This window comes from Zalophus californianus, chromosome 1 (assembly GCF_009762305.2).
Source record: "Zalophus californianus isolate mZalCal1 chromosome 1, mZalCal1.pri.v2, whole genome shotgun sequence".
NCBI classification, from domain to species: Eukaryota; Metazoa; Chordata; class Mammalia; order Carnivora; family Otariidae; genus Zalophus; species Zalophus californianus.
The window spans coordinates 124,849,502-124,872,556 of NC_045595.1; the positions used below are offsets into that span (position 1 = coordinate 124,849,502).

At 38.5% G+C, this 23,055-nt stretch overlaps 1 protein-coding gene across 1 annotated transcript in view; it reads right to left on the reverse strand.

The window, feature by feature from the left end:
• SPATA16 (spermatogenesis associated 16) overlaps positions 1-23,055 on the reverse strand; it is a 222,759-nt gene that overhangs the window by 25,686 nt on the left and 174,018 nt on the right. Inside the window, exons 7-10 of the mRNA XM_027585794.1 lie at positions 15,422-15,568; positions 14,253-14,365; positions 8,051-8,215; positions 5,123-5,206 (exon numbers count right to left, since the gene is read on the reverse strand). Of these exons, the coding sequence (XP_027441595.1) occupies positions 5,123-5,206; positions 8,051-8,215; positions 14,253-14,365; positions 15,422-15,568 (509 nt within the window). The remainder of the gene's footprint in view (positions 1-5,122; positions 5,207-8,050; positions 8,216-14,252; positions 14,366-15,421; positions 15,569-23,055) is intronic.

Sequence of the window (23,055 nt, forward strand, 5' to 3'; positions counted from 1 at the left end):
CAACATGAGAAAATTTACTTTTTTTCTTTTTAACACACAATCTGCTTATTTTTGTATTTGCACAGCTAACCCAATGTACATATAATTTTCTTGAGTTAATTACTGGGAAGGAAATATTCTATAAAGCCAAACCAAAAGAAAAGTCACTTGCCTAAAGCTCTATAAAGAATATATTTTAGTTTTGGTAAATTAGGAAAAAACACAATTGTCTCCTTTCTTTTTCTGGGTTCCTAGACAAATCTCAAAGAAAAAAAATGTAGACAGGAGGTCAGCACTCATGAATCAGATTTCATCTTGATAAGCTTTTTATAGACCTGTAAAAAAGTAAAGCCCTGGAAATTGTGTTAGGTAATGGGGATTCTGACAGATGCCTTAAGTACGTGGAACTAGGAGGTGCTGCTATAATTCTGTGCTTCAGATGAAAATTCCAAGTGTTTTCATTAGGTACAACAGCTGTTTCTATTACAGATAACAGATCTCAGAGGTGGTGATGCTGATATCGACTTCTAGTGGGCTCAGAACACAGTGTAGCTTGTACAATTAGGTTTTTTTAATTATTTTTTCTGCACACACAAATGAACTCTGTAGCAGTAAAAGGAAATTACTTACTTGCTACCGAAATTGTCTGAAAGTGATATGATCATCCTTTGTAGAGTCACATTAACCAAATTAAAAGCCCTTGGGAAAAATTTGGCACCCTGTTCCTTCCCATTCACATCTTCCTAAAGACCTCTCAGGAGCTTCCATTTAGAAAGCTAGGATCATTACCAGGGCTTTTAATTTGGAAAGATTGGCTGCTCACCAGTGAGTCTTTCTAGACACCTAGTGGTTGGGTAGAGTGGCTTTGCAATGTTCATCCTCAGACACCTTGACTTTACTATCCTCCTGACTCTTGCTCGCTTGCAGGTATTTTCCAGCACAGGACAGAGATCCATAGCTCTGCTGCTAGAGCTTGTCTCCAAGATTGATGCTATCATTTCATTCTCTTTATGAATGCACATGTCACTCTTCCTTGGAGAAATGGAATCTATTCCTCCTGAGCCCAGGAATCTGGGCTGGTCTGTAACTACTACCAGTAGAATATGGCAAAGTTCTGGGCCTAACCTTTAAGAGGACTGATGGTTTCCACTGCCTTTCTTCTTGAAATAGTTCCTTTCAGAACCCAGCTGTTTAAAGCCTAATTCACATGGAGAGGCCACATGTAGGCACTCCAGTCGGCTGTCTCACTTGACTAATGTTAGTTGTTAACCACATGAGCCAGCCATGTTGTAGTCTAGTATATCTTAGCCTTCAGATGACCCCAGCCCCAGGCATAGAAGCCATCTGATTGAACCACATGAAAGACACTGAGCAAGAACCAACTAGCCAAGTCTGGTCAACTCAGAATTGTGAGAGATAATATTGGGTTATTGTTCTATACCACTATATTTGCGATGATTTATAACACAGCAATACATAATTGCAATAGGGGCAAAGTGGGAAGCCACAGGCTAAGCATTCCTATGAATGTAGGCATTAAAACTTAGCTTAGTGTGAGGTGGAATTGGTGGTTATTTATAAGATGGAGACGGGTATAGACAAATGTCAATTTCTCTCCATTTTTTGACTGGTCCTTGGAATTTCATAATTGGACTATTGCCCTATTATCACTTGGATTAATAAATACAAATATGTAGTGTACAAATGTAAATGTTTCTGGGATGGATAACGCTATAAGCCAGGGTACAGCAAACTTTTTCTATGTAGGGTCGGATAGTAAATATTTTAGGCTTTGTGAGCTATATGGTCTCCGTAGCAATTAATCACCTTGGCCGAGGTGACGTAGATGCTATATAAATGAATGACACAGCTGTGTGCAAGAAACTTTATTTATAAAAATAGGTGATTGTCTGGTTTCGATCTGTGGGCTATAGTTTGCTGGCCCCACGCCAAAAATTTGTTTTTATAGCCAACAGAGATATTTGATTATATTGTTTGAGTCTCATCAGAATTGCATTTGGTTTACCTCTAGCTCCAATTCCTCTTGCTATTTCTTCTGAGTCTCCTTTGTAGGGTTTTTCTTCCTAAGTTTGAAATGTGCTCCTCAAGGCTCTCTTCTCTTCTTATTCTATGCTCTTCTCGGCCATCTCAGCTTCTCGAATGATTTCAGTTAATATCAGTTTGCCAACAACTAAAAAATCTCTTTCTATTCAGTCTTTTATCTAGAACTCCAGACTCCTGTACTTCCCCTTGGATGTCTTGCCAGCACCCTGAGTTCAATCCACTTTTGTGCCAGTTATTAGCCTATAGTCTCTTAACTCCAAACCCACCCTTCTATGATTAGCTCTGTGATGCTGAGGGTTGGAACTCTGCAAACGCCATTTTTATTTTGCCAGCTGTTAGTCTCTGTCAATAGGAGGCATTAGAGGGGCATCGCAATGCCAAAGGAGAGAGGAGGACTTGCTGCTTCCTGTTTACTTGCTGCTGATTTCCTGTCTGCTTGGGGTTCCAGTGAGCATCTCTTCAGCAAGGCTTCTTTGCTCTAGAAAGTTATACTCTTTTCTGTAGTAGTGGTTGAATCTAGTTTTTCCCAAAGTTGCAGAATTACCTCCATTACAACTCCATCCCCACTTCCGCCACCCTTCCCCTCCTCAGAAGTCTGGACCTCAACCCTTCAGGATTTCTCCTCCAAGCTCGGAGATAATAATAACACCAGCTGAGCAACGCCTCTTAGTGGGAGGTCTGAGTTTTGGTCCACAGCAGGGTCCTGCTTCAAGTTTCTAACTTTTAATAATTCCATCTCTCCTATTGGATTTCCCAGCCCTAATGGGTGGTAGCTGCTCTCTTTATTTATTTTTTTTAAAGATTTTATTTATTTATTTGACACAGAGAGAGAGACAGTGAGAGAGGGAACACAAGCAGGGGGAGTGGGAAAGGGAGAAGGAGGCTTCCCGCCGAGCAGGGAGCCTGTTCTCCTTTGCTTTTTCAGTTACCTAGTTAACAGTGTCATACCTAGTTGACCATTCTTTATATTAAATTCCCTTTCAAATACCTGGAGTGGTTTCTGTCTCCTGACTGGACCCTGAGTTTATATTCCCAGCCCAAAGCTACACTTTTTAAAAAAGATTTTATTTATTTATTTGACAGAGAGAGAGAGAGAGCACAAGCATGGGGAGCAGCAGAGGGAGAGGGAGAAACAGGCTCCCTGCGGAGCGAGGAGCCTGATGTGGGGCTGGATCCTAGGACCCTGGGATCATGACCTGAGCTGAAGGCAGACACTTAACCGACTGAGCCACCCAGGCGCCCCCCAAAGCTACACTTTTGAAGTGCATTCTTCCTTAGTAAATGGCACCAGCAAATCTCTCCCCATGCCCTGTCCAGTGATTCAAACCCAGTGTCTGGACATCATTCTAACTTCTTCTGTTCTCTAAACTCCCTTACGCAATCAGTGACCAAGGACTGTAGATTTGGCTTCCTGCACATTCCTTCTTTCTGTCTGCACACCCACCACCATAGATCAAGCCACCGCCTTATAATTGACCTAGCTCCTCAAACTGTTCTCTTACTATAGCCCTAGAGATGTATCAAAAACATTTTCCAGATAATTTCTGAAACATTCCAAATCCTTAACATCATTTATCAGTCTTTCTGTGATTTGACTTCTGCTTCTGCACTTGATCTTGAAATACGTTCCTTGCTCCTTTATTAGTTTTCTTCCCTTTATCAGTTTTTCAATTTGCCATGCTTTCTTTATACTCTTGGTACAAACTCTTCCCTCTTTGTAGAAATCTGTTTGCATCTGGATAGCTACTATATATCCTTAAAATGTTGTATTAATATCACTTTCTCTCTCTCGCTTTTAAAGATTATTTATTTATTTATTTGAGAGAGAGAGAGAGAGAGAGAGAGAGAGAGAGAGAACATGCATGAGCATGAGTGGGGGGAGGGGCAGAGGGAGAGAGACAAGCAGACTCCCCACTGAGCAGGGAGCCCGATGTGGGGCTCAATCCCAGGATCCTGGGATCATGACCTGACCTGAAGGCAGATGCTTAACCAACTGAGCCACCTGAGCACCCCTGAGAGATGGCTTTTCTGACCTCTCAGAACAGATTATATTCCCCTATTTGTTTCTATAGATTATTGCACATCTACTTTTTAACTATAAAATTCAGTAAACTTGTAGCTGTATACTTGTCTTCTTTACTAGATGGTAAGGCCCAAATAGGCAGGGGCTGTGTTTGTATTGTCTAGCATAATATCCGTAACACCCAGTGTTCTTTCCAGCACAGTAGATAGTCAACAAATATTTGCTGACTTCAGTTAATTTCTGTTCTGTGCATTTACCATAGGGCCTCTGAACTGAAGAGAAGACACCCATTTCCTCATTCTAGATGCACCAGAATCCATCGTGGCTGACTGTTACCTCTTAAACCAGAGGTTTCTTTGGTTTGCTCTTCTCATATCTGACACCAGTTTTCCCTTTATGGATTCTGAAAGTGATTGGAGGAGACTGAATGGGGAGTAGATTGACTAGAATCTATCACCTTTAACTGGACTGGAGACTCAACATTATTTCCTCCTACATTGTCAGAGAGCTCTGTAGTGTCACACAAGTCTTCTGAGTACCTGGTGCTAGGTGCATCTCTGTGCTTGTTTTATTTAACTCAGGTAGCCAAAGAAGGGATGTTCCTCTACTTCTTAACAAACAGTATGTTACTCCTCCACCCAAAACATCAATGTGCTAGTTTCTTTGTTGTTCCCTGAAATGTAGCCATCTCTTCTCAAGTGGGGAAAGTGTTGGGGGGTGGACTAAAACAGAGATGAGAGGGCTTTAAAAAAATCTATAATAACCAATAATGAAGAAGCAGATAATGAAAATAGAATATGAAAATGAACATAAGAAGACCCATGAAAGCATATGACCACAATCTGTTGGAGAAGCAGACCCAAGGAAACATTGTATAAGTCCATTTTGATTCTAGTGTTACTTCCAGGGAGATAGCTGCATTTATTTAAAAAGGAAAACAAACAGTAAAACAACTTGAGGAGCTTTCTTTTCTTTTTATCTTCTAAACAGATTTGACCCAAGATGGACATTTTCTTTGAGGATAATATATTTTTTCCCTTCAACTGAAAGTTTTACCTTTTGGATTGTATTCCACACACGTTCTTTATCGTTTCTTCTTCCTTCAAGGGTGTCCATAGCATCTGCCATTAGTGACTGCAGCTGTGGCACCAAGATAAAAATTATCAGTGTGGAATTCACGCAGAAATAACTTCTCTAAATACACAGATTAAAACCTAATTAAAAAATCATTTGTACGCTGATGATTTTATTACTCATCTTTCCGACAATGAACACTGCCACCTCGTCTTTGCTTCAGTCATTACCAAGTATTATTGCAGATATAAAATATTGTAACAATGGAAAGATTCTTCTTGAAAATTTGTAGAAAACATATAGGTTTTAATGTAGTAAGTGTTGATGTTTTGTAAAAAAAACCCACAGATTTCGGTTGTAAAGAATAAAGGCAGTAGTTAATTCTCTCAGGAAATGGCATGTAGTACATGAACGCATTTTAGTATTTTCTCCTGAGGCTAATGTATCATAATTCTAGGCATCATGCAAAAGCTCACCCGAGGACAATACTAAAATTGTGCTGTTTTATTGCCTCTTAAAGGATGTTAGCTCATTTAAATTCTTTTACTGTTCTTTTATTTTCTAAAATTTCAAAATAACCAAGTTGCTTTTTTCAAAGGCAAGTTTAGAAAATTCCACCCTTTGCCCAAAACTGCCATATTCCAATTTAAAACAATCCTGTGCACATGCTGTATATGTGGCTGCAAAGTAATGAAGCTGCATCAAGCCCTGTGATAATCAAAGCTAAAAAAGAAAGTTCTCTAAATAAAACAAATGCCAGTTCAGTTCACTGTGGCATCAGAATATGAACTCTCAGATAATCTTCCTCTACTTTAGATATTGCAGAGCTTAAGCAGGAGGGCAGAGAGTTGAATCACTCAAGACTCTTCTGAGCAGTCCCTGTTTATGTGGCACCATAAAAGATAAAAGATACTAGGATTTATTTTCTAGGTTAACCTATGCTTGGAAGTTGGAAAGTAAAATCTGTTACTTCAGGTGATGAAATCTTGCAAGATACATGATTTTTAAATATTTGGCCTATACATATACATCCACATACATTAATTTTTTTCCTAGTAGGCATATAAATTATGAAAATATCCCTTGAAATCCTATTTTCCAAGATTTCAGATAGTGGGCTATTGCACTAACATGTGAGTAAAAGATGTCAATAATGCGAGTTTGATGTTCTTTGTTTATATTTGGAAATATATTTCCAGAAAAAAAAAAAAGCTGCAGATATGTGGTTAAGGAAACCTAAGTGCAGGAAACTCCCCTGTATTTTTCATTTAAATCTTGAATGTGCTTTTCAGGAAGACAGGATCAACACTGTGCCAGCTTCTTAAATTAACATTTTCTTTGCTTCCTCTTATCTCAGAGGAGCATTAATCATCTAAAATTGGCTATAATATGCACTTTGAAAACTCCATACTTACTGCATTCCTGAATGCCTTACGAGTGGCAGGATAAACACTTAGCCTTTTAGAAGGTTTTCCGCTGCACAGAACCGTAAAGGTTTAGAAAGTATTCTTGCCAGTTTTGACTTAGTAATTCCTTGATTAATAGACTTTTTTTCACCCCACAGTTTTAAACTTTAGTACGCATAGTTTTATTATTTGGCGAGTCAGACCATTTTATATACTTACTTTGAACGACAGTATTTATTTAATATCCTTTTACAGGGTCAGATGAACATTATAAATGTTGGCAGTTCATTTCTTGATGGATTAATTTGTTACAACTTTAAAGCTCAAAGAGGGAGGGTTGCTTTAGTTATCTGAAAATTACAGGTGATCAATTTGGGCTGTTCTCATCCCTGCTATGTGAATTCAGTTCAGGTCTATTATTAGTTTTAGCTACCTTCAATTAAAGCCTCAAAGTAAAGAGCTCTTCCCTACAACACATTAGGATCTCCATATACAGTAAATTTCACCTTTCCTTGAATGGCCCTCACACTGGTTAGTAATAGTTTTACAAATGAGGAGCCATCATTTCTAATATTAATTATGGTTATAATATACACATCTGTTTGAAGATTGTTTCTGTGATTTATTCCTTCAACTAATTTTTGACTGGCTCTGTGTTTTCTGAGTTAATTGGTCAATTTAGTTTTAAAAAAACCATTTGACTAACTACATTTTCCCCTCCAATGAAACAACTGTTTTATCTAAATGCATCAGTGTGGGGGCGCTGGGTGGCTCAGTTGGTTAAGCAACTGCCTTTGGCTCAGGTCATCATCCCAGGTTCCTGGGATCAAACCCTGTGTCGGGCTCTGGGATTAAGCCCCATGTCGGGCTCCCTGCTGAGCAGGGAGTCTGCCTGAGGATTCTCTCTCTCCCTCTCTCTTTGTTCCTTGTCCCGCTTGTGCTCTCTCTCTCTCTCTCTCTCTAAAATAAACAAATCTTAAAAAAAAAAATATACCTGCGTGTGTGTGTGTGTGTGTGTGTGTGTGTGTGTGTGTGTGTGTGTGTGTGTTGGCACTGCCAACATATATATGACACTAGAAATGAATAAGAAAACTACAAAGACTATTTTGTAGGGTTGGTTTTTATATAGCAATTACTCTTGTCCTCTCACCTTCCCCTTCAAGAAAATTATATATTAACATATCTTGAAGTTTAAGAAATAATTTATTATAATTACACTTTATTTAAAACAAAAAGCTTGATCCACGATATGAATAATCAGCCCTTTTCCATGTTTTTACACATCACAAAGTTTTTGCTATAAAAATGGAAGCTAGGCAATGAGAGCAAATAAAAGACAGAAACACCTTTCTACATTTTCCAGTTTCTTTATTAAAATGCCTCAGGAGGGTTGGGCAGTTTGCCCTCAGACTACATTGATTCTCACAGTTTTTTCTTTTCAGAACATATCACTCTTCTGTTAGCCCAGGGCCCGGGAAAGCCTTAAACAAAGAAAAACACTTACCAATTCCGCCTCCTGTTGACTGATGTCCTGTAGATAGGGAATGGTTGCTAGCTCTGCCATTGCTTGATTGATCACCTGGGACTGCTCCTTTACTCTCTGCAGTCGGCTGAGGAGACTGGCATATTGCAACTTCTCCATCACACCTGAGCACCCGTGGAAACTCCCCTAGTCTCCCAGTAAAAGGAACTGTTTTAGAACAAAATCACAGAAATCGACATCTCCCTGGGGATTGAAGTCAGGGATTATTGTAATATATTTACATCCTTTGAAGCAATGGGTACCTAGCACAAATAAATGTTTGTTTCCATTATTTTAGAGAATCGTCTGTACCCTTCCTTCAAACAGATGAATGTATATAAAGGGGAATGCTTTGCAAGACTGTTCAGAAAGATTTGCTGGTGGCCCTGCATAAGGAACTTGGGCTGAGGGGAAAAGAGGGGACTGAAATTGAACATGCATTCCATTCTCCTAGTGGGGATCCCACAAAGTCGTGTTCGTTGAAAGAGGGTGACTTTATCTATGTCATCAAAACATCATAGGAGCTAAGAGTTGCCTGCTATTTTGTTTCTTTTCTTTTCTTTTTTTTTAAGATTTTATTTGTCAGAGAGAGCGAGTGAGTGAGAGAGAAAGAGAGAGAGAGAGCACGTACAAACAGGGGGAGCAGCAGGCAGAGGGAGAAGCAGGTTCCCTGCTAAGCAGGGAACCTGATATGGGACTCGATCCCAGGACCCGAGATCATGACCCGAGTGGAAGGCAGATGCTTAACTGACTGAGCCACCCAGGCACCCTATTTTGGGCTTTCTTAAAATTGGGCATACTTTTAATAAGGTGGTCCACCTATGTGTTTTTCAACTGCCAGCCATAAAAGAGGAGACATTACCTTCTCTAAAAATTTGAATACAAGTTGTACTTCTTGATAGGAGAAATAAAGTTTATCATAAAATTCTCATTTATATTAGGAAAAAGGGGGCATAAAGGGTATCTAAGAGTTAATAGAAAAGCTTTGGATTTCTGCTGTGTGTGTAGGATGGTAAGAAGTGGGAGGTTGCAGGAGGACTGAATTTGACAACTGCATTCTGCATCCTGGTGCCAGAAGAGAAAGTCTGGATGACCAGTGTTCCTTTATGACAGGGTTCCTCCTGGACCACCTGTACCAGAATCACAAGGTTTTGTTAACTAGGCAGAGTCCTGGGCCTTCCTTGGTGAATCACATATCTCTTGATATGTGGCCCTAGGAACTTGAAATTTAGCTAGGTGCCCTCTCCGCCCCCATATTTGAATATCTCAAATGGAAGTTGAACAAACCACCATCTTAAAGCCTAGTATCTGAACAAGGACTATTTTAGTTTGTGCATGCTTTTAAACAAATTTTACTCCCCAGACATTAGAGAAGGCACACATGGTTTTTTCTTCTTCAAATAGAATCTCTTCTAAAGAGAAAAATTATTAGAAACTGGCACTACTAAAGAGCATCTGCACTTCAACTTGAATTTGCAAAGCAGTTCCTTCTCAAATGTCATACTCATATTTTGATGGACACTGACCTCTAGAAGTTGGCACTTTTGTAGAATCTTGGTAATACAGGAAGGTTGAGCACCATTGCATTGTATTTGCTGTGTGTCTCCCTAACACCTATCTAATGGCCACTTGACTAATATCCCTCTATCCCTGCTAATTTGTTCTTTATGATTAATCATTTATCTGAAAACCTATAAACCTATAGGAGCAACGATTGCAAATTGTAGATTTGGGATCCCTTCTCTGACTTGACAAAATAGCTAGCCTACCCGTTTAGTTTAAACATGCAGCTAAACAATGGGATACTGTCAAATAGAGAAAAGCAAGTTGCAGGAGAAACCATTTTCTTTCTGAAGAAAAATTGCTTTCTTTGTTCTTCTTTAAAATAAACAATGGGGCTCCTTGTAGGAAAGTAGTGTAGTGACTCAACTCCAAAGAGCAGAAACAACAGCAGTCTGCTTGGGAACATAATCTATCAGTGTAATTTTCCAAAACATCAGGAAAATAAAAATAGTGGAAGGCAATGGTGCTTTGTTAGCTTGATTGTCGGGTGCATAACAAAACAGGAAGTGCTCCATACAAATCAGATCCTAGGGATGGAACATAATTGACTGCTAATAGTCACCTATCCTCCTCTCCCCAAAGCCAAAGCAGCTGTGGGTATCAGGACACTAATAGATTAATATGTTACCTATGTAAGATGAGGGTCTTTGAGAGACAAAGTGGAAAAGAAATACAAATGATATCTAATGCTAGGAGGAATGTTTCAATGCTGTTGCTTTAAGAAGATAAAGGAAATAATGAAACATGAAGGAAGTAGCTTAAACATCTAATGTTACCAAGAGCTAAATCTAAAGGAGAAGTAGCCTTCCCTACGAGACTTCAGGAGTGATCAAAGGGGTCCTTAGCTGCTGGAGAAAGTGTAATAAAGTGGCCAAGATTGAAGCTAAAACCTCACACAGGTACAATGAAGGTTAGGTAAACAGCAAGCTCAAAGGAAGTCTTCAGTCAGAGATTTGCCTAGATTTAATAGCACGTATGGTTAAATGTTTGGCAAATAAGTGGTACTGTGTAATACCACCAGAAAGCAGAGCCCAAGTATTTGGAATATATTTCCATTTGACATACATATAGAAACATTAATTGCCAAAAAGGGATAGAAAACGCATATTACTGTTCATTTCTAATGTGTATATGTAAACATTTTTTATGCTTCACTTAGAGGAAATTAAAAGTAAAATTAATGAAGTATTAAAAACATGGTTAGGTCATTTTTTGGCAAGTCAGCCTGGGAAGAAGACTTTATGCACAGCAAGAGATTTTATTATTTTAACTCTTTAACATTTAACCCAGGAAGCACAGTCCATAAGGTTTGAAACTGACAGCAGCCAATACAGTTGATGAATGGAGAAGCACAGTGGCATCTGGTAGCATGTGACATAATTAGGACAAGGATCCAGAGAAGGAAAAATACCATTAGGGCAGAGCTGCTGGTTGAATGGGATTGCTGTTCAGTGGCATTAAAAGCCACCAGGTAGGATGGTGGTAGAATATTTGAGATTATAACCCTTACAATGTCAGAATCATTCTTCTTTGCCCATGTGTCATTGTTGTATGCCTAGGAAAAAAAAAGTCTATAAGGATAAGGAAACTGGGATCAGAGTGTAAGGAGAATCATTGCCTGGTACATAGAGACCTCCCTCATACTCTCCTTCCATGATTTTATGGCAAGAGGTGAAAATTCACGTTCCCTGGGAAGGCCTACTGTGGTTAGTAGATCTACTCCATGGCTGGAGATGACACCTCTAATCCTGCCTTTGTGAGTAGATCTGAGCACATTAGTGATCTGAGGAAAAAAATTAGAAATCTATAAGACACTCGCGTAATCTTCATTTCAGAAGGACATATAGTTTCAGAGTACACACTTGTATCAAGAAAGAGAAAGGCCTATAAAACAGTCCTTTTGTCAAAGCACACTAAAAACCAATACAAATAATTAAAACTTCTGAAATCTGTAATGCTGAACAAAGTGCTTCAACATGGATTATGTACTTTGGATCTCACAACAACTCTGTGAGGTGGGCATGGCAGATATCAGCTTATTTAATAAATGAGAAAAAATAGCTCAGAGGTTAAATGACTTGCCTTAGGGTTACACAGACAGAGCACAACTATGGACAAAAGTCTTCATCTAGAGGCGTCACAAGTGAGGGTGACAACTAATAAGAACAATGCAATACCTAAACTTTCAAGTGGACAGCATTTGCTATGTGGCAAGGAAAAACACACTTCAGGGACTCTTAAAAACACTGTCGAGTGCTTCTTGGATCACAGTTAATGGTACCATGTAGGAATAATTTCTACTCACCAACTCACCTTGCTTCATTAAGCTAGGTTACCTTTGCAGCCAGTTTTATTCAGTCCTGCTTTATGGAGCTGTGGTTGGGCATATAATAAAAAAACCTAAAGGCCAATATTTGGATATACTTGTGGTCCCTGGGTACCTTCTGGCTCACTTGCTTCAATTCTATTAAACTCTTTGTGATAATCTTCCAAAAACTATTATTTTCCATAGAAGCTAACATAGAAATGTTGATAAAATTCCTTGTACAATACTGACTCATTTTAAAGAACACTGAGTTATTAATTAGATGCCAAGAATCTTAGTTATGGTTTTCAAATTTCCTTTAGAGACACCTAAAGACACAGGCATATACCAATTTCTAAGTGGCTAGAATGCCCTTTGAAGGGTGAAAAAAAAATGAGTTAAGAACATTTAAAAAGTGCATGATGCCTAGATGGGCCCAACCTGCATACAGGACACACTGAGATATGAGCTGGCAAGAGGTGATGTGACCAGTGTCCTGACAAGTAACGAGGTATGGCAGGTATTACCCCAACAAGCCAGGACGGAGATCACTTCCACAACTTCTAGTACACTGGCTCTGCTAGGCTAACCATGAACCGATGAGGTAAAATAATGCTGTATGGTGATGGTTCTTGTTATCAAAGATTCCACTACATGCAAGGGTCTGATGATGACAAGGATGATGTATATGGATCTCTAATTAAGATGGGAGGTTGGTGATGGTGTGTGTGTGGCTGGAGGAGGTTATGATAGAGGGTAAATTAGAGAACAGGACCTCAAATCTGTGGTAGAGCCAATGAGATTGCTGTAAACTGAACGTTTGTGTCCACCCAAAATTCATATATTGAAGTCCTAACCCTCAATGTGATGGTATGGTGATGGGGCCTTTGGGATTAGGCAAGGTCATGAGGGTGGAGGCCTCATGATGGGATTGATGTCCTTATACAAAGAGACACCAGAGAGTTTACTCTCGGCCATGTGAGGCAAGGTGGGAGTCTGCAAGCCAGGAAGAGGGCCTTCATCAGAACCTGACCATGCTGACACCGTGATCTTGGACTTCTTGCTTCTAGAACTGTGAGCAAACAGAGATGGATTTCTTCATAATAGAAATATAGGGGAGATAATCGAGTGGAACACAGTTATGGGGAGGGGGGAGCTGTGTGGTAGGAAAATGGGTAAAAATGTGCTTTTGTATTTGTAATGCATAGAATTACAAATCATGCAAATAGATTCGGGGTTTTATAGCTTTTCTAAAATGGTGAATAATGTTATCGAGCAGATAAACTGCTGAACAGATGTTAAGTAGCTGTTTGTGATGACCCCCTTGGTTCCCCTTGTAAGGTAAGAACATCAAATCAATGATGTAATACAGAAGCCACAAAAAGAAAATTCTTCAAAATTTCCAGCTTACAGGCCTTTTGAAAAATATTTTAAAAAGGGGGAAATCTGCAACATTTATAGCCTGTTAATGAGAAGTTCCCTTTATGTTCTTTCAGTATAATGGCTTAAATTTTGTAAAACAGCATAGCATAATTTAGGTCTTCTTTTGGGCTTTTTAACACAGAAAAGTAGAAAGGGCATATTTTCCCCAGATCAGAAATAGGGATTAGATAACTTGCCCTGACGGTATACAAAGATCAACTGCCAATGCTTAGGGAAGCATCCAGTTTATCAGTGTGGTGTGGAGGCACTAGTTTGAAAACTCCAAATTCTTGTGTAGGTAACAAAGTAGTTATGCATAATAGCCCAGTATATGAAACAGGGAAACACTGTATTTACTAAAATTTTGTTATTGATCTGAAGTAAGAAATGCCCTGCAAACTTGAATTAGATAGCAGGAAGGCACAAAGAAAAAGGCTCTTCAAAGAGCTGGGATGCCTGGGTGGCTCAGTCAGTTAAGCGTCTGCCCTCAGCTCAGGTCATGATCCAGGGTCCTGGGATCGGGTCCCACATCAGGCTCCCTGCTCAGCGGGGAGCCTGCTTCTCCCTCTCCCTCTGCCGCTACCCCTGCTTGCGCACTCTCTCTCTGACAAATAAATAAATAAATAAATAAATAAATAAATAAAAATCTTGAAAAACCCACAAAGAGCCACTAGCCAAATAAGTGCTGGAAATTGCAAAGTGTAGCATTGTAGTATGTTTTAAAATATAAAAAAAAATCATTAGCTAAACTTTGCTTGGTTTTGCAGATGAGATTTACCATGACTGTTTCTAAAACCCTCCAATACTTGCAATATTTGTACCATAAACTTTCCGTACTTCTAGGATTGTCTAATATTTGTGCGTTGGACAAATATAAAAGACTCATATACTTACATTCAGTTGGGTGCTTCTAATAAAATCCAATATTGGCAAGATTCGCTTCCCCATTGTCTCCATGTGTCTCACTGTGTCTTCTTTGGTCAGCAGACCGAAGGGAGTTTTATGTTCTAAAAATTGTAACAATAAACTTTTATACTACTTTTTCCAGACTTCCATTTCAAAATGCTTTCTTTAGCAAGCTATAAACAGATATCTCAATGTTAATAGATATGAAATCTTTAGTGTAGAAACTAGCACCATCCCTGGACCACATGCATACCAATGAAAGATCTATGAGGAGAAAGGCAGAGGAGACATTGCCCTTTAGAGACTATCATTTATTCATTTTGTTGTGTTTCCTGATTGAGAGATCTAAGAGACAGCCTATAACAATTCATCCCTCTCTGCAGAGTATGTTTTTCCTGACTGTGAAGAAATGTCATAAATGTGTCTGATTGTCGTCTTGTTCCTCCCAGGTATTATTCAAGTGTGCAGATCCCATTGACCTTGAATGTAGCCTGAAGTTGAGCTAAGCCTCAGAGAATAGAGTGCCAGACAAAACACAAATCCTTAATTATGTGGGTAGCGTTGAAGGAAGAAATTCAAACTGTCGTGAATTTTGCCCACAAATCTGAGACTTCGACTCCATGTGAATACTTTCTTGAGTTTTGGAAGTTTCAACAGAATTACTGAATACCATTTAACTGTAATAACTCTTCAAGAGATCTAAGCTCTCGGTTAATTACATAAGAAAAGAGTGGAACAAATATCAATATAATAACAGATAATCCAAGTGATTTAAGTTTGTCATTGGCTATATTTTTGATTTCACCTAAGTATTTTCGATAATTTTCTTCTACATTTGTTAATTGATTATGACAAAAACTTGTATTCTTAAGTGCCTTATGCTTAGGCACTGGTGATAGCGTGGTTGGGGTGAGATGGTTGGAGTGAGGGAGGCAGACATTCTAGAAACGTGCTGGTCTTGGGGGAACCTGAATCCCAGGTATTGTTAACTAGCCCACAAAGAAGATTGGAAGGAGTTCGTTATAACCTGATAAACATTTTTTGGGGGCCTAGCCCATCTATATGCTAGGCCTTATGATGAATAAGACTTGATGAAGAATGCACAATTCCTGCCTTGCAACAGCATTAAAGGATAAAAAGAAGTCCAGATGATTTACCTGTAAATGTAGGCAGCTTTCTACTTGATAGTTTTTCCAAAAATTTCCCATCTTCTTTGTTTTTGAACCCAAGAGTCAGGAGATATTGTTGGGGAGGAAAAGATGACCAGTCAACAGTCTGAGGCAATATGTGGAGTCCTTGAAGATCTGAAATACAACAGGAAATGAACTAAAGACTTTGATAACAAAGGGTATTTTTTTCTCTCCTAAGTTTTAGGAACTGTACTTGGAAGACATGATAAATATAAATATTAAAGGTACAAAGTAAAAGTATATGTATCGAAATGTCAAATAGAGACTATCATTATTAATCTATCAAAATCGCATTTCATTATTTATACTTTTCTTAAAATATAAACACATACAGAACATAATAGTAAAATATGGTTGGGTTACATGGATCTCTTTCCCCATATTCAAAATAATAGAAAATTGAGGACCAGCTTGCAGGCTTAATAGTTTTCTGTGTGCTCTTTTCAAGAGAATTTGATTTTTCTGTTCATAGTTTAAGATTTAAAGAAATAATGTTATATGAAAGGAAAGAGAACAATTACCAAGTGAGAATTAAAATATCAGGCTAATTTAGTTACCATCCCTCCCATAGCTGAAGAAAATTTGAAATGACAAATGTATCAACTTTTGCAATTAGACTTGGAAATAATTCAAGTGTCATGAAAAAGTTTGTAAAACAGACTCCTATACTTACTGACCATAAGAGCTATTTACTGAGCCCTTACTTTCTTCCTTCCCTTCTTCTAAGTACTTTGTGCAGATTGTTTCTCTTTCTCTCTTTTTAAAATTTTATTTATTTATTTATTTTTGTGCATAATTAGTTTTTATTTATTTTTTAAATTATTATATTGTGTTAATCACCATATATTACATCATTAGTTTTTGATGTAGTGTTCCATGTTTCATTGTTTGCGTGTAACACCCAGTGCTCCATGCAGAACGTGCCCTTCTTAATACTCTCTCTCTTTTTTAAAAGATTTTATTCATTTATTTATTTTAGAGATGGAGGGAGGGAGAGAGAGAATGAGTAAGCAGGGGGAGGGGCAAAGGGAGAGGGACAAACAGATTCCACTCTGAGCAAGGAGCCCAAGGTGGGGCTCAGTCCCAGGACCCTGAGATCATGACCCGAGGCAAAATCATGAGTTGGGGGCTTAACCAACTGAGCCATCTAGGTGCTCCAGTAGAGTGTCTTTTTAAATCCTCATGATAACTTTACAAAATTGGTGCTATTGTCCCCATTTTATGAATAGGAAGTTGAGGTACACAGATGGGAGGTGACTTACAAAAGAACACAACCTATAAGTGGACAAAGCAGGATTCACATCTGGCGATCTCACTCCAGAGACCTAACCACTGTATTCTGCTTCAGGCTTGCTTGGATCTTGATTACTTTCAATATAGGGACAGATGTCATCTGTGGAGTCTTGGTGGCCAGATTCACTTAATTCATTTCCATTCTGAGTAATAACGTTTTGGCTAATTGTGATAGACTGCACAAATGAAGGATGATGAACAGAGGATTTAATGAGCTCTCCTTACTTAACACTGCCAGAAAGGGAAAAAAATGAAATTCCAAATATCCTTGAGTTATGATTTAGTTAAAGGTCAATTTTTAATGTAGAATCAGAAATTAAATGGTAATGATTCAGATATAGCTTTCATTATTTATCTGTAATATGTCTTTAAAAAATAATAGACGCAGGGGTGCCTGGGTGGTGCAGTTGGTTAAGCGGCCGACTCTTGATTTTGGCTCAGGTCATGATCTCAGGGTCCTGGGATTGAGCCCCTCGTGGGGCTCTGAGCTCAGCACAGAGTCTGCTTGAGATTCTCTCTCCCTCGCCCTCTGCCCCTCCTCCTGCTTGTGCACTGTCTCTCTCTAAATTAAATAAATAAATCTTAAAAAAATTATAGATGTAGTAAACCATGAGTGTTTTTATCCACCCTCCCTGGCATCCTCCATTCTTGTTTTTAGCTGCAGAACCCTTTGTTCAAACTAAATTTTACTAAGAAGCCTCATATTTAAAGTTGCTAAAAGTAGAGCTGTTCTGTTTGGAGCCTGGGACACTGACCACCCACCCTCATGATTACACCCCATTCTACACCTCACATGCAATAGCCACCTTAAACCCTTCCCCAGAACAATTTTTCAAAGCTCTTTGGCACATTTTGGTTAAGTAAATAGGGTATGCTTGTCAAACAGAGAGTTAACACGTATGCTTACTATTGAAAAAATTAAAATATCACACAATATCTTTTAAACACACAGAACAAAATATATTAGACATGCTTTAGCCTTTCTTTGGTGACTCAAGATCAGAAATACCTTTAGATTTTTGAGGGCTAACATTTATCTGGCACTTCTGTGCTATATACTTTTTCAGGATTATCTTTTTCACTAACAACCGTGCAGGACAGGGCATATTATTATGCCCAGCTTACAGATGGCAAAACTGAAGCTTCAAGAAGAGGTTGCAAACTTGCCTAAGATCACACAGTGAGAAAATGGAGGAGCCAGAATTGAAAGTCAGGGAGCTGGACATCAAAACTTAACTCCCCAAACTATCCCCAGGACAATTTAGTCATGAGAATAATCATCACTCTGAAAATCAATGGGAAACGTGTTCCAGAAGCATGGCAATGCCAATAAATAGATGGTTTTAACAGACACGATTCTAGATAGAACATTTCCTACCCTGTCTAAAAAAGTACAGCAAGCACACAAGGGTTCTCAGAACTAATAGAATAACTTTTGTGTGCTTTAACGTGCAGATTCAACATGCTTCTTGAGTTGGTGTTTGAATTACGAATGGCTTCTTCTTAAAAGGAGGTCTCATTTCTATAAACAAGGTAAAAATGTGAGTTCTGCCTTTCAATTTCAAAAGTGCTGGAAGTTTCTTTGCTTTTGAAATCTGCATTAGATCATCACAGACACACCTAATACTGCTTGCTTCCAACCTAATACTGTCTTGCTCTATACGGTAAGGGAAGAGTTTGTCAGTTTTGCTGAAGTTGCCAATAACCAGATCACTTGAAAAGGCAACAAAGTAAAAATAAAAAGGACACTAGCTCACCCTCCTGATATATGGTCATCACATTTCTTTTGATTGTGGTCATCCTTTAGCACTCTATGAGATGCCAGCATTTATAAATTGTCAGCATTTTCAGCAATTGGTATACTCTGGAGATTGAGGCCAGAAGGTATGGGATCCCTGGCTATGGTTTGCTTTTTAATCTGGTTTTGATCCCTGACTTAGAAGGCCTGAGGGCCTCCAGGCCATGCTGGGGATGATGTTGGGGGCTGTCTTATGGAAATGATCTTGGCTTCTTGGGTGCCTCTGGAAGGCCAGAGGCCCCCGGAATAGGTGTGGGAAGGTTTTATGGCTGCTCTGACCTCCACACAAACCCAGAGAGCATCCAGCCATAGAAGCTTCTGGATCCCAGGGCTGAAAACTGTTAGCACAGGGAGGTCTCCTGGCAGGACACCTTTGAAACTTTAAGGCCTACACTGAAGTGATAGGAGGCCCCAGAGCAGCGAAGTTCAGAAGTGACTGGGGTATGTTTGTAGTGGGTTTGCAGGGAGCATCTCGAGATTTGTCATTTTCTGGTGCAATTCTATTGCCAGAAGCAGCCAGATGTTTGAGAGCTTGATTATATAAATAACAGGAGGACTTTGAGAGGTTGAATTCTTCTTGCTCATAAATATTGGGTGGATAAAGAGGAGACTGATACTAATAGTGGCAGTGATTAGATTGACTAGTGAAACTAATGTCAGCCCTATAGCTAATTTATTATAAAATATGCTTGCAAAAATAAAAGTATTTTCTGTTCCTTCTGATCCTATATGTTTCATCTTGTGTGTTCGATCTATTATTAACTTCTAGTCGAAGTTTTAAACCGTGAGAGGCCCCTACATTCATACTGTTAAGTTTAGAAAAAAATATTTTTTAAAGTATCATTCTTATTCGATTTGTATGCAGAGTAAATTGCAGTTGGATGAACATTTAGCCTAGCAGGTGGTCTATGACCCCAAATGACAACATACTTACCAGATGTTGAATCTCATGTAACATTAATTTGAGTGCTAATTGTTCACAATTTTATGCTCATAAACCTCTACCTACGTCCGAAAAACCCTGTGCCCCTGATGGATATGAAAGTTAACCAGATTGTATTTTTTTGTTCTTTGGTAGGAAAGTTGAATTGATTAAAAATGTCTTCTATGCTTCTGTCATGCCAGAAGAACTGAGAAGAAATAAATACCTTAATGCAACCTTTGAAAATTTATCGCAATTAGAGATTAAATTTAGATGACCATGACCAAATTTATTATTAAAAAATCAGTTTGCAGGTGTGACATAGTTCCAAGTTTTTACCACTAGGGCAATGGATGCTTTAAGAAAGAATATCAAAGATAGGTTATGCAGATTACGTTTCCTGCAAGAACGTAATCTTGCAATTCTTTTTGAAAGATGTCTCACCTCAGCACAAAAGGATACAGTTTGCCCTTTATCATCGTACTGCAGAAGGCTGGAACTGACCAGTTTTCAGGTCTTCAAGTCATTCATGCAGCCTGACCTTCTGTAGTATTGCTCTCCTCCTCCTCCTTGAAGTCACCTCCCTGGAGTTCAGTGGCAATCTCTTTACTTGCTTTCTCTCTGTCTCTGCCTGCCTCTGCTTCCCCCTCGCTCCTACACATACACACACACCTTCTAGTTCCTCTTTCTCCCTTGCTCCTCCTGCCTTCTCAGTCAGTGCTCTTCCAAGCTGTCCCTGGCTCACCGATGAGTTCTTCATACACACACTCTTGGGGGCTTTCTCTATTTTTGTGGCTTTAGCTACTACTTCTAAACAAAAGGTTAGAGATCAAAGCTCTAGTCTGGCCTGAAAAATCTTCACCAAATTCAAACACAGCATTTCCAAATGCCTCCTGGGACATTGCTATTGGCTCATCATTACAGAAATTACTAGAAGGCAGCAAATAGATTCTTCAAAAGTGATTTTTATAATCTCCACAACTTCCCTCTTCCCTGCTTTTCACCGATGTGTTGTAAGGATAGCCATTATTCACCCAATTATTTGGGCTTAGAATCCGGAAGCCATTGTTGACTTTTCTTTCGTCTTATCTCTGACATTTAGTGAGTCTCAAAAACTAATTAAATCTGCCCATTGTAGTACATCTCATATTAACTCCTTTCTTAGCATAGCCATTGCTACCACCCTGGTCAAATTTCTGATCACATAACATCTGGGTTACAGAAAAAGTTTCCCAACCAGCCTCCCTGCGACCAGTATCATTTAATGCCACACCACCACCCAATGAATATTTCCGGAACATTGCCTTTGTGTTGCCACATCCTTCCTCAGGAACTTCAGTGACTTGTTTCCTGGTATTCAAGGTCTCAACTGTGTGGATCTGTTTCACAATCTGTACCTGATCCCTACGTTTTCTCCAGTACAAACCTTTATCACCACCTCTGCTCATTTCACTAATGTGTACCAACCTGTGCTTATCCTGCTTCTGAACTTTTCTTTGTTCAGAAAACTTCTTTCTACCAAGAAACACCTACATATTCTCCTTTTTGCTTTATTCAGTTGATGACTATTTTTCCAGATGTACCTAATTTAAGTCTTATCTTGTCCATGCAGGTTTTCCTGAATGTTTCAGTATCTTTCTTCAAACTCTTAAAGAAATCTATACTATTCACTCCAGAGTGAATTTCCTAAGGTTTCATTGGGGTATGTCTTATCTCCCCAACAAGATTTAATCCTCTTGAGGATGACATCTTCAAGTTATGTTCATGCCCGAAGCATCTAGTAGGTGCTCATCAATATTTGAATCCAAAAACAAACTTTTCCAAATCCTGAATTTTTAATGGTCAAAAAAAAGAACTTCAAAAAATCTTTTTCAAAAAAAGAACTTCAAAAAGAACGAATAAAATGTTCAAAGCTTCTGAGATATGATTTATTTCTTTGTCACTAAGCTTAGAAAAAATATCACACAGACTTTGTTCCTTATTTTACCTAAACCTTAAGTGGTTTCTGTTCAACTTATGAAGGGTGAGGGAAGTAAAATAATCAGTATTAAATAACTCAATGGAGTAAAATGCTCAATGGAACAGAGCAGCTTTGCCTGGATGGAAAAATTAGTTTCATATTCACGTTGTACTTTTGCTGCAGCTTGTTCTCCGAGAAATACAAACTCATAGTCACAAAAGAAGATTGGGTTAATAGAGAGAGTCTAACTTAGTGAAACTGTCGACATCACCAGAAAAGCATCTGTGCAAACATGAAATATTGATTGTAGATCAGCAGACTCATCTATATATATGAGGGATAGCTTTAACTGTTACAAAGTTAAATATCCGTAAAATTTAAGCTCTCTGGAAGTAAAGTACAAAACATAGAGGCCATCAGCAACAGTGTTTTCTGTTGGACACCTCATCATAAGCACAGGCAACAGATTATGAATGAACTTTTCAAAGCGAAGTTTTTTAAAAAAGAAAAATCATAAGAAATTTAAAAACTCTTTTAGAAGTATGCAAATCTGTTAGTGTTCTATCACTACCTTTCTCTAAGTTTCATTTCCTTCTCTATTTTCTGGCATCTATGTCATTTCTCTGCCCTTTGTCCATAACAAAATGTTTTGACATTTTGGGTTGGAGCAAAAATCTCATTTCTAAAGGTCCCAATTGCTCAGTATGAGATGGGACCATGTCAGTATTATATGACTGCTTTTTACTGATCAGTTTCAGAGTTTAGCTTCTACAGTACCTTCGTAATGCCAACACTTTGTCATTAGTTCTTTCCCAACCATTTTCTGAGTTTTATCTTGTACTCCTTTTAATGCCAATACTTCTATCTTGGAAGTTATCCACAAATTCACATCAGCAAGAAAATAGCAAAAGGCAGCAACTTTGCAGCTAAGTTATCATTATTGCCACCCATAAATTATAAAACAATTTCTACTTTTAAAAACATAGCATATTTTGATTTTTGCATTTGATGTGTGAGGAAGCTCTATGTATAATGAATCTTTGTATAATAAGCTACATTTTCCCTTTGACCTTCATTATAATTTCAGAGCTCTAAATGCAAGTGGAAAAAATTGGTTTCCATTCCTAAGATTTGTAATTTTCACTTCAGGCTGCTGGTCTACTTCTCCAAAACCAATCTTCGAATTTTTAAGTTTCTTCTCATAACCCATATATAAAATTTGAAAAAAACAAATAATCCCACAGGATTTTTATGCTTAGTTCATTTCCATTTCACTTGGAATTCATGTTGATTCCAAAATTTTATGTTTAATTTGTTGTATTGTATTGATTCTGGGAAAGTTCCTTAATTTTATCCCTACCAAAGTAGACCTGAGACAATACAACATTAAAGATACTGCTATTCTCTTCAATATTTATTAGACTCGCAATCAAAGAAATAATACAATGTTGTTATAATTCCCATAAACAGCTATATTTTCTAAAGAGTTATTTATTTGAGAGAGAGAGAGAGAGAGCATGAAAGAACGGGGAGAGGGAGAGAGCGAATCAAGAGAATCCTAAGCAGATTCCCTACTGGGCACAGAGCCTGACATGGGGCTCGATCTCACCACCCCGAGATCATGACCT